The 12,076-nt window shown below is 50.3% G+C and overlaps 1 protein-coding gene across 4 annotated transcripts in view; it reads right to left on the minus strand.

Annotated features, from left to right (window-relative positions):
• Positions 1 to 12,076, minus strand: part of ELAPOR1 (endosome-lysosome associated apoptosis and autophagy regulator 1) — an 87,324-nt gene that overhangs the window by 52,357 nt on the left and 22,891 nt on the right. For 2 of the 4 annotated variants that reach the window (XM_065403199.1, XM_065403200.1), the window contains exons 2-3: positions 1,205 to 1,325; positions 162 to 354 (exon numbers count right to left, since the gene is read on the minus strand). In XM_065403199.1, the coding sequence (XP_065259271.1) occupies positions 162 to 354; positions 1,205 to 1,325 (314 nt within the window). Of the gene's footprint in view, positions 1 to 161; positions 355 to 1,204; positions 1,326 to 12,076 lie in introns of those variants that run through there. The other 2 variants (XM_065403201.1, XM_065403202.1) reach the window with 2 other exon arrangements.

Raw genomic sequence — 12,076 nt, forward strand, 5'->3', positions numbered from 1 at the left:
GGCCTGCAGCTCATACTGACTGCAGCCAGAGGGGGGGGGGGGGGGGGGATCAGCGCTCCTGGAAGCCAGGCTCTCCTGCACAAAAGGCCAAGGATGCTGGCTGCAGCCTGGGGCTCCATAAAAGGCGGCCCTGCCCTGGGGTGCAGCAACAACCAACTCACGTGGTGCAGTTCTCCAGGGACTCCAAGACGCTGCTGTCGCTCTCCAGGTTGGTTGCAATGCTGGCGAAGCCGTGGGGCAGCTCGTCCCACTCGTCGAAGCGGATGCCAGTGCCCAGGGAATACCTGCCCTCGGCACACGGCTTGCACGACTGGTCCTTCATGTCGAGGAACTGCCCCGCTTTGCAGGAGAAAGCTGTAACACAGAACCCCAGAGAGAGAGCTCAGAGAGAGGTGGACACGGACCGGGGTTTAGCCAACGATCCCCAGCATTTGTATTTCATCTGGAGTGCCAGGATCATAGACTCCCAGCGTGGGGCTATAGTGTGATTTGTTATCCCCATTTTACGGGCTGTACGTCTGACTGATCTGATACGCAGATCACTTTAAAAACAACGAGGAGTCCGGTGGCACCTTAAAGGCCAACAGATTTATTTGGGCATAAGCTTTCAAGGGTAAAAACCCACTTCTTCAGATGCAACTTTAAAGCTCACTTTAAAGGGCTCCCCTGCTGCAGTCCTGTCTTCCTAGTCTCCCCCAGGAATGGAAGAGAAGCTGAGTCTTGGTTAATGAATGCCCGTTGCTATCCGCAGACAGGTTCTGTTGGTCCCTTTTAGGGAACTGTGCCATTCCGTAGCTTATGAAACACTGTCTTTCTCTGGAGCCTCTATTACAATAATCACTGGATAGAAAATACTCAACAAACCCCAGATATACAGGATCTGAATCTGCTCTCGCTCACACTGGTGCTACCTCAGTTTAGCTACACTGACCTCATTGGAGTTAGAGGGGAATGGGGCCTCAGGGGGTTACTCCTAATTTACATGAGGAGAATCAGGCCTAATATTTGCTGGCCTGCTGCTCGGGAAGTGAGTGGCAAAGCTCTCCCCAGTTTCACAGGGAGCAGGAGCAGGCCTGTACCCTTTAATAGCCTGGTGGGCACGTTTCAGAAGCCAGTGGCATAGATGAGATGTGACAAGTGCAGCCTCCCCCAGTCACCGCCTGCGCAGAGAGCGCAGGGCAGCTGGGGCAGGCCAGTAGCTTACAGCATTCCGTGCCCTTGATGGGGTCCGGCAGGCCCGTGCAGAGTCCTGGGGTGTGCGGCACGGCCACCCTCCACCGCGAGCCGAGGCTGTCACAAGCCGTGTATTCGTAGTGGTATTCAGACTGGAAGAGAAAGCAAAGAGGTGAGCTAGAGCGAGACCCGCACAGCACCGGCCGTGTGCACTGGGAGCGCTACGGGCCTGACTCCTCCTGCTGGACCCACCCCTGTGCCAGGCTGATTCCAGGCGCACTGTGTAACACAGGCGTGCTGCCCTGACATTACTGGAGTTACTTCCAGTTACACTGGTGTAGCTGAGATCAGAGTCGGGCCGATGGAGTCTCACCATCACGGGATCAGAATCTGGCCCAACACGCGCTTGAGGACAGCCTTTCACACCCCGCCCCCACCTGGCTGTAGCTGGGGACCACCTGCCAAGAGGAGCTTCATCAGTGTTTTCATCGCCATCATGCTGGCAGGGGTCGGTGAGCAGACCAGGGCCGGTTCCTAACCTGCCCCAGTGGCTGCAATGGAGCTATTCCCAGTGTACACCAGGCCCTTGGGACTCATTTCCCCAGGGACCTAGGGGCCTGAAGATGCAGACAGACACAGTGGGATTTCACAGTGCCTAGGAGAGTCGACTTTCCATGGGAGTTGGGGCCTAACCTGCTCAGGTGCTTTTGCAAAACCACTAGGTGCCACCTGCCTCTTTAGGTGTCAGGCTGGTGAGTGCCTGGGCACACGCCGAACCATGGGCCCCACTCTCCTCCCACCTACATCACAAGGCCTGTGGAGTTACCATGGGGATGAGAGAAGAACTGAGCCCAACACCCACCCTCTGCAACAATGCTGCTCGATAACGTTCATCTCCAGCTGGTATCACTTCTCTGAGCCGCTGGACAGAAGAGCCCACCGAATTTCTATCAGTCTTTCCAAGTGAGAGCTACTTGTTCCTGGCCCACATGGTCACCAGTTAAGTATATCCATGTTTTTGGTCTATCCAGGGCCATAATGTCAGGCCCCCTTCCTTGTCCTTCCATGACATGGGCATGTGTTAATTACACCATTGTTGATTGTACCCAAGTCTGATCCCCGATTATCTATGCCTGCTTTGTTCCTGCTGTGACCAGGCACGTGCCACCAGCGGGATCACGTGCTGAACAAGACCTGTGTTTTCAGGGGCTGAGTCGGGACAGAGAAGGTCTCATATTCACACTCCTCTAGTTCCTCTCGCCCGGGCAGAAATCGGGGAAGCTACAGGCCCAGGCAGTAGAGAGGAGTCACAGCAGTGATCGAGCACAGGACGCTGCAGGGGAACAATTGCAGCTGAAGGAGGATAAGCACAAGGGACCCAGTGTCCTGGGGACCCCGCAGTTGAGGTTCACAGATGCCAGCCCAGCTCTTCTGTGGACCACGCCCGAGGTCTACCAGCAGGCCAGTGCAGAGCCGGGAATAGACCCCAGCTCTCCTGAGCCCCAGTTTGGTGCCTTCCCCGCTCAGGAAGGTGTCAGTTGATACTCCCGTTCCCCTAGCCCTGGCTGCATGGGCTGCAAGACTGCTCCGGTCACATGGCCCTTCCTCCATGGCCGGGAGGGGCTCCTTGCTGGTAGCCTGACTGTAGTAAGACAGGACTCGAGTAAGAAGGGCCTGGGCCTAACACGGTGTTGATGTAACTGTGGGTGTAAGTTACACAGCAGGTGTAAGCCAGAGGACGTCAGGTGGAGCTGCCTACACTCTCCTCCTGTATCTTACACTCTCCTCGGAGTTATTTTTCCTCCCTCTGCCCTCGGCACAGGGACGTGATGCTCCTTTAGTGCACACACTGGATGGCAAATCGGTGTAAGAGGTGCTCATTTACCACCCACTTCCTCTTCGGGCAGGTCTCCCTCCAGCCCGTCTGCGCGCCCTCGCTGCAATCAGTGTGCCAGTAAAGCCAAGAGGTGAATTTGGCCCCTCTGACCAACATGCTCCCTACACGTAAGCAGCTGAAGAGAGGGTGCTCGAGCTGGCCGTTCTGTTCGGCCTTGCAGGGGAGATTTGAGGTTTGTTTGTTGTTTCTTTGTGTTGTATAAAAAAGGGTTGCAGAAGTCTGCCCCCACTGCTTGTTTTTTTTAAACGTTTGCAGTTCAGGGCTTGCCTACCCCAAAGTCTCTCTTGGCTACTGGAGAAGAGCAGGGGTCATGCTATTGCAAAACTGTGGAAGGGGAAACTGATTCACAGAGCTGAGAAGCAATTTATATCCAGATTCTTTAAAGCTTTATTTTCAAACCCCTCTAAGCCTTGCGCGCCCGACAGACCCTGGGAGAAAAGGGGTCCTTGGGAACGATTCAGAACTCAGAGGCGGACAACGCTCCCATCTCCGAGATCCCGCCAAAAGGGCTTCTGGCAAAGCCGGGGAAGAGAAGAATCGACGTGCCTGATGTCTGTCTATGGTACTTAGCTGGCCCCCAGTACCGCAGGGTCTGAGTGCCTCAGTCGTTACATCAGCACAGCCGCCCTGCGAGGCGGAGCCATGCTGTGAGCCCCAGCGTGCAGATGGGAAGCTCAGGCCCGGAGGGTCCATCTACACTGCAGCTGGGAGGAAGCCTGGCTGCTCGGGTGCACAGAGAGGAACCAGCCCACTGGAGACAGCAGCTGGGAGGCTGCTGCGCCGGCAGAGATGCAGGCTGGACCCCAAGCTTGGCTCCAGGGGCTCGCTTCCCGCTGCAGTGTAGCCATCCCCAGGGCCGTGCCCAGTTACACTGGAGTCTCTAGGGGAGCAGGGACCTGAACCCAGGTCTCCAAAGTGCCAGGCTAACTTGGCCACCCCTCCTCTCCTTGCTTCTGACACCCCCCTGCCCCCTTCAGTGCATGCTGGGGCATGAGACAGGCCATGTGCACACTGACCCCCTCCACGCCCCAGGATCACACACGGACAGACACATGATCCTACGTTCAGGGCCCCTCGGCTGTGTGACGTTATAAGTTTAATATAATATCTCATTGAAAGATGACAGGACCAGAAAGAGTTAATTAGCTCACAGACTGACCTGACCCATGGCCGAACTTTAGAGACTTGTTAGGAAGATATGTAAATGAATAGAGCTTTGAAATGCAAGTCTACATTGTTAGATATAGAAGAATAGATGTTTACTCAGGTCTTGTGATATAAGCAAACAAAGTCTTGTCTATTGCTATAGCTTTGATTCAAAGATCAAAAAAGGAATATTAACATTTAGGAAGATACCAGAGTGAAATAGTATTATTGTCTATATGTCTCTTTGAAGGTTGTGATAACCTGTATCTGAACTGTTAATGGATAAATTACCCTGTGCTAATTGCCAGGATGTTTGGGAGAAGGAGAGTTAAGCCTATTGTTTCTCCGGCCAAACGGATGCTGGAAATGTATAAGAACCCTGGGACACGATCCTTCTTCATCTCAGATCTGCTTTGGGTTTCAAGAGGGGGAAATCCTAGGCCATAAAGATTGAGATCCCCAGTCACTGACTGGAGTCACCCTGAATATGGACATTGGATGATAACCTATGGACTATTTCTAAAAGGACTTTTGGCAACTACAAGCTCACCTCTGCTATGTAGCTGAACCTCAAGAATTGAATTCAAGTCTGTATGTATATTGATCTTTTAACCAACACTCTCTCTTTTCCTTTTATAATACATTTTAGTTTAGTTAACAAGAATTGACTGTAGCATGTATTTTGGGTAAGATCTAAGTTATAATTGGACCTGGGTATGTGGCTGATCCTTTGGGGTTGGAAGAAGCTCTCTTTTATATGATGAGATAAGATTTTCAGTAATCATCATCATATCTGACGTGTGTCTGGATGGAGGCCTGAGGCTGGGTACTTTAAGGGAACTGCGTTGTTTGGACTTCTGAGTAACCTGTATGATACTATAGAAGCTGTTTTGTGCTGGCTTGGTAAATCTAAATATTGGAATAACCACCAGCATTTGGGGTTTGTCTGCCCCCTTTTGTTTGCAGTTCACCCTAATTGAGTGACCTCAGCTGGCTCCAACAAGCAGCATCGTCACAGGCTGCGACCAGCCCCATGTGTTACATACCCTCTTCCACACTGGGAAAACTCGCCTCTAACCCCTACAGAGCAAGCAGAGTAAGTCACCGCGGCCATGCTAGACGGGCAAAGCACCGCTGGCCATGTGTCAGCGCGGCATGCTGGGATTAGCTGGGTGGCTTGTCACGCTCAAAGCAAAGCACCCCACACCACATGAATGTGGCTTGGAGCGGCCCGCCACATAAAGGTCCCCGAGACACAGCCTGCCTCACTGCGTGCGGGTTCTCTGCCATTGGCAGGGGCTGGCGGAAACAGAGCCCCAGCTATTAGGATCCACTTACTGTCGAGTGATATCAGCTCGGTGGGCTCGCTGGAGCAAGCTGTCCCAATGACAGCGCTGGCAGAGAAAGTGCCCGCACCCTTTCATTGGAAGCACTGGTGTGAAACGAGACAATGCTTTCTGAAGGACCGGCAGCAAAGCTGAAGTATGACAGGGCTGCACAGAGAGGGTCTGATCCTGATCCCACTCGCCCCCATGGGAATCAGGAGTAAATCCATTACACTCAACAGAATTACAGCTATTAAAAAATAAACCACTGTTGAGAGTGCAGGATCAGACCCATTAATTTGACTGGCGAGTCTGTCTGGGTTAAGACCGCAGGCTGGCTTAGTACAGTATTACCTAACCTCCGGCAGCCAAGGCTCAGCGTGAGAAGGCAGTGGTGGGTCCCTTTCCAAGCCGCACCCCCAACCCTGGCAATAGGGAGGAGAGGCCTCGGATAAGGCCAGAATTTTCAGAGCACCCACAAACTGGGCTGGCCTTTCAGAAGAGCCCAGCAGGTGGGGTGCTGACTGACCCCTTTTGAAAAATCAGCCCTTATTTGGGTACTACATGGGAGCTGAGCTTTACTGTACGTCTGCCCCCATTGGGGTGCTGAGCTTTTGGGAATCTGGCCCCATGCATTTCATCATGAAGATGCATTGCAGGGGTGCCACCACCCCTTCCCCAGGCTCAGCACCGACGGGGAGAGCCTGAACCCAGAACCTTGCTAGATACGAACCTTCTAGCCTGCAAGTTCTGGCTGTGCTTGTTTCACCAACCCTCCCCCTGGGGGCTCTGCAGCAGAAGGCTATTTATGGACCAAGCATCGGGTGCTTGGCTACCTGACTGCATGGAGAACTTCAACCTCAGACAGCTGCCGTCATGTCACTGCCAGACAATGCTGCTTGGGCTACTCTCAGGGCCGGCTCCAGGCACCAGCGCAGCAAGCAGGTGCTTGGGGCGGCCCGAATTGCCGCTGAAGAATGAAGCGGCGGCAGAACTGATCACAGCTCCTCCCCCCCCCCCCACTGCTTGGGGCGGCAAAAATGCTGGAGCCAGCCCTGGCTATGCCGCCAACCTAACCTGCACGAGCCCCTTGCTGAGGGGGCGTCCATGGCCAGAGTCATCCGACCGAAGCCATGCAACTGAGCTGTGCTGACCAGGAGCCAGAGAGATGGGCCAAGGCTTCTCCAGATACCTCTACCAGAGAAGATGTGGGCTGAATACTGAGCTTTGTCAATGCAGGGGCAGGATGATGGGTATAGGGGTCTCCCATACACTGTGATCCTTGTAAGCTGGTAGCACCGGGAGCCCCACTCAGGGACTAGGAGCCCATTGTTTCATACATTCAGCTTCATAGAGTCCAGGGCCAGAAGAGACCATTGTGCTCACCCAGTTTGACCTCCTGCATGACACAGGCCAGGGAACTTCCCCCAATCATTTCTAGAGCAGAACTTTGAGAAAAACAGCCCATCGTGATTTACAAATGGTCAGTGATGGAGAATCCCCCACAATCTTCGGTAAATTGCTCCAGTGGTTAATTACCCTCTCCGTTAAGAATTTACATCTCATTTCCAGTCTGAATTTGTCTAACTTCAACTTCTAGCCATTGGATCATGTTATATCTTTCTCTGCTAGACTGAATAGCCCATTATTAAATATGCAGGTACGTACAGACTGATCACGTCACCCCTTAACCTTCTCTTCATTAAGCTAAATAGACTGAGCTCCTTTAGTCTATCACAGTGGTCCCCAACCTTTTTCGTCTGGCAGGCACTGGACGATGAGCCACCGAGGACTGTGGCCGGCGGACAAGCATCCGACGAAATGCTGCCGAAAAGCGGCAACGTCAAGAGGCATCGCCGCTGAAATGCCGCCGACAAGCATTGTCATCAAGAGGCATTGCCGTCGAAATGCCGCCTAAAATCAGCAGCGACGCCTCTTGATGACACTGCTTCTCGGCGGCATTTCGGCAGATGCTTGTCCGCTGGCCAGTACGCGGGCGCACATAGATGCTCGCGGGCACCCCGTTGGGGACCACTGGTCTATCACTATACGGCACATTTTCTAATCCTTTAGTCGTTCGCATGGCGCTTCTCTGAACCCTCTCCAGTTTATCCACAGTTCAAGAAGGATGTGGGCACCAGAACTGGACACCATATTCCAGCACCGATCACACCAGGGCCAGATGTAAAGGTAAAAGAACCTCTCTGCTCCTACTCGAGATTCCCCGGTTTATGCATCTCAGGATGGCATTAGCTCTTTTGGCCAATACGTCGCATTGGGAGCTCATGTTCAGCGAATTATCCACCACAACCCCCAAATCTTTTTTAGACTTCCTGCTCCACGGGATAGAGTCCCCAATCATGTACGTGTGGCCTGCATTCTTTGTTCCTAGATGGATACATTTACATTTAACCCTATTAAAAACACATATTGTTGGCATGTGCCCAGATCACTCTGTATCAGTGACCTGTCCTCTTTACTATGTACCACTTTCCCCAGTTTTGTGTCATCTGGGAACTTTAGCAGTGAAGATTTTGTGTTTTCCTCGAGGTCATTGATCAAAACGTTACATAGCGTAGGGCTCTTGTGCTCAGCGCTGTACACTCACAGAACAAGAGAAGGGTCCCTACCCCAATCAGCATAAGACAAGACAAGAGAAAACAGGCAGATACAGCCAGCCAACTCCTGGAGGAGCACACAGAAACAACGGGAATCACTTATACTGGTCCTAATAGTCTCACTGCTGCCATGTGCCTCCCCCGCATCAGTTTGTTGTATCCGCCGGTCTCTCCTCTTGGACTTCGATTGTAAGCTCAATTGGGGCAGGGTCCGTCTCTTTTCTGTGGGTTTGGACAACAGGCCTGTCACACTACTGCTGCCCAAATAATCCGAGCCCCTCAGGCCGGGGGGTTACTGGTCCCAGGCAGGGCTGGACAGAGCCCTGCGTTTCTGAGCCTTATAAACTTTAATGTAAAAAAAACCCAGCAACGTTTCAAGTAGCCTTCGGTTTCACATACAGTTTAATTTAAACCACGGGCTCCAGTTTAGTTTGACAGCATTCCAAAGCCTGAGGGGGGGTTGCATGAACTTAGCGAGCAGCCAGGCCAGTGCTCCCTGCCTTATGAAAGCGGCGTGTTTATCTTGGCGGGACCCGGGGGTTAGTGTGACAATGAACGTTGTTCATTAAACAGGTTCCTAGGTAAACCCGGATGCAGAGTTCTGCCTAAGGAAGCAGGAGCAATTAAGAGACATTCACACCAGATGTTTCATAAGCTGAACTGGTGCCCACAGTGTTTACTCATCTCATCACACACAACTAAAGCACATGGACACAAACCACAGCAGGCGGACTGGCTGCCTCAGGAGATTGCTAATGGCTCCTCAGGCTTTCGGCAGCTCAGCTGACTGCCTGGGGAAGAGCGTCATGCTGGGGTAGAAGAGGGGTCTGTCAGCATGTCAGACTCCTGGATTCTATCCCTGCCTATGACACAGACTCTGTGTGTGACTGCACAAATCCCTTCCCCTTTCTACGCCTCAGGTTTCCCACCTGTGAAATGGACATAATGACTCTCCCTTCTGTTCTCCAGAGGTCCTTGTACTGTCTGAGCACCTCCCACCAGCCCTGTCTCCTAATGCACTGGTGCCTGTCCTTTGGCTAGTTGTGAGGCTCAGTTCTAATTAGCAAGGGCCTTGGGTGAAAGGTGCTATAGGAGGGGTAGTGAGTACCAGGGCATCACCCTTTCCTTGCTCATCTGAAGCACAGTTGCCTACAGAGCCTCAGGCTCGTCTCCTCACACGGCCTTGGATCTGCACACGGAGCTCAGATGTGAGAAGAGAGAAAACAAATTAACTTTTTTCCTAGATGCCAGAGTAAACCAGCTCTCACGTGCTGGGACAGGAGTGCAGGGCTCCCCTGACAACACCCCCTCCCACTGCCTGCCTCGCTTCAGAAGAGCCACAGGAACCTTCTGACCAGCCTCACCTTATCTTTGATCCCGTTCAATACAGCCATATGGAAGAACATCTGTTACTGGGGCTTACGTTTCCCCACCACAAGCTACCTTGAAAGCCGATATCCAGAGCAGGGAGGGATATTTACCTACGAGTTAAAGCAATACTTAAGACCAGTAAGACCAGCTGGAACATTTAATTTTCAGAAGTGGTAGGCAAGCAGCCAGAGGATTTAGCAACAAAAAGGGCCCAATCCTGCTGGGTTCGATTTCCCTGCTGACCTCACAATAGGTGAACAGAATTCAGTCCTTAAGAATGAGGATGTTGAAAACTTGCCCCTTAATGTTTTATGAGCATCTGGGTGAATTGACCTAAGTCGCTGATTTTAATCATGATTTAAATCAGCAAGCAGGAAACCTTAATTTAAATAATTGATTTTAATCATGTTTTGCATTTGTACTTCAGTTATTTTCCTAAAGAATGGCTGATTCACACTGATTGGTAACCATTAAAATATGTACATTTGCAACTAAAAACATTTACACGAAATTTGGCGCTTCTTTTTGCTAACCAGGAGGATAGACTATATCTATACACACTTATTTAAGCTTTATATAGTTTTATATTCAGATTCTTCATTTTTACATTTTTGTTATATGAGAAGAACAGCCATGCAAAGGTCCATCAAGCCCAGTATCCTGTTTTCCGACAATGGCCAATGCCAGGTGCCCCAAAGGGAATGAACAGAACAAGGTATTTATTGAACGATCCATCCCCTATCATCCATTCCCAGCTTCTGGCAAACAGAGGCTAGGGACACCATCCCTACCCATCCTGGAGAATAGCCACTGATAGACCTATCCTCCATGAACTTATCTAGTTCCTTTTTGAACCCTGTTACGGTCTTGGCCTTTACAACATCCTCTGGCAAGGAGTTGCACAGGTTGCCTGTACGTTGTTTGAAGAAATACTTCCTTTTATTTGTTTTAAACCTGCTGCCTATTCATTTCATTTGGTAATCCCTAGTTCTTGTGTTATGAGAAGTAGTAAACAACACTTCCTTATCTACTTTCTCTACACCAGTCATGATTTTATAGACCTCAATCATATCTCCCCTTAGCCATCTCTTTTCCAAGCTGAAAAATCCCAGTTTTATTAATCTCTCCTCATATGGAAGCTGTTCCATACCTCTAATCATTTTTGTTGCCCTTTTTTGAACCTTTTCAAATTCAAAGATATATTTTTTGAGATGAGGCGACCAAATCTGCACACAGTATTCAAGATGTGGGCGTACCATGGATTTATATAGAGGCATCATGATATTTTCCGTCCTATTATCTATCCCTTTCTTAATTATACCCAGCATTTTGTTCGCTTTTTTGACTGCCGCTGCACATTGAGTGGATGTTTTCAGAGAACTATCCACAATGACTCCAAGATCTGTTTCTTGAGTGGTAACAGCTAATTTAGACCCCATCATTTTATATGTATAGTTGGGATTATGCTTTCCAATGCGCATTACTTTGCATTTATCAACACTGAATTTCATCTGCCACTTTGTCACTCAGGTTTTGTGAGATCCCTTTGTTGCTATTCGCAGTCTACTTTGCACTTAACTATCTTCAGTAGCTTTGTATCATCTGCAAATTTTGCCACCTCACTGTTTACCCTTTTCCAGATCATTTATGAATATGTTGAATAGGACTGGGCCCAGTACAGCCCACTGGGGGACACCACTATTTACCTCTCTCCATTCTAAAAACTGACCATTTATACCTACCCTTTGTTTCCTATCTTTTAACCAGTTATCCATCCATGAGAGGACCTTCCCTCTTATCCCATGACAGCTTACTTTGCTTAAGAGCCTTTGGTGAGGGAGCTTGTCAAAGGCTTTCTGAAAAACTAAGTACACTATATCCACTGGATTCCCTTGGTCCACATGCTTGTTGACCCCCCTAGATTGGTGAGGCATGATTTCCCTTTACAAGAACCATGTTGACTCTTCCCCAACAAATCACGTTCATCTATGTGTCTGACAATTCTGTTCTTTACTATAGTTTCAATCAGTTTGCCTGGTACTGAAGTGAGGCTTACCGGCCCGTAATTGCCAGGATCACCTCTGGAGCCCTTTTTAAAAAGGGACATCACATTAGCTATCCTCCAGTCATCTGGTACAGAAGCTGATTTAAATGATAGGTTACAAACCACAGTTGGTAGTTCTGCAATTTCAGGAACATTTGAGTTCCTTCAGAACTCTTCATAGAATCATAGAAGATTAGGACTGCTCAAAGCAGGACCAACCCCAACTAAATCAGCCCAGCCAGGGCTTTGTCAAGCCGGGCCTTTAAAACCTCTAAGGATGGAGATTCCACCACCTCCCTAGGTAACCCATTCCAGTGCTTCACCACCCTCCTAGTGAAATAGTTTTTCCTAATATCCAACCTAGACCTCCCCCACTGCAACTTGAGACCATTGCTCCTTGTTCTGTCACCTGCCACCACTGAGAACAGCCGAGCTCCATCCTCTTTGGAAACCCCCTTCAGGTAGTTGAAGGCTGCTATCAAATCCCCCCCTCCCTCTTCTC

Source organism: Emys orbicularis, chromosome 4 (assembly GCF_028017835.1).
Source record: "Emys orbicularis isolate rEmyOrb1 chromosome 4, rEmyOrb1.hap1, whole genome shotgun sequence".
NCBI lineage: Eukaryota > Metazoa > Chordata > Testudines > Emydidae > Emys > Emys orbicularis.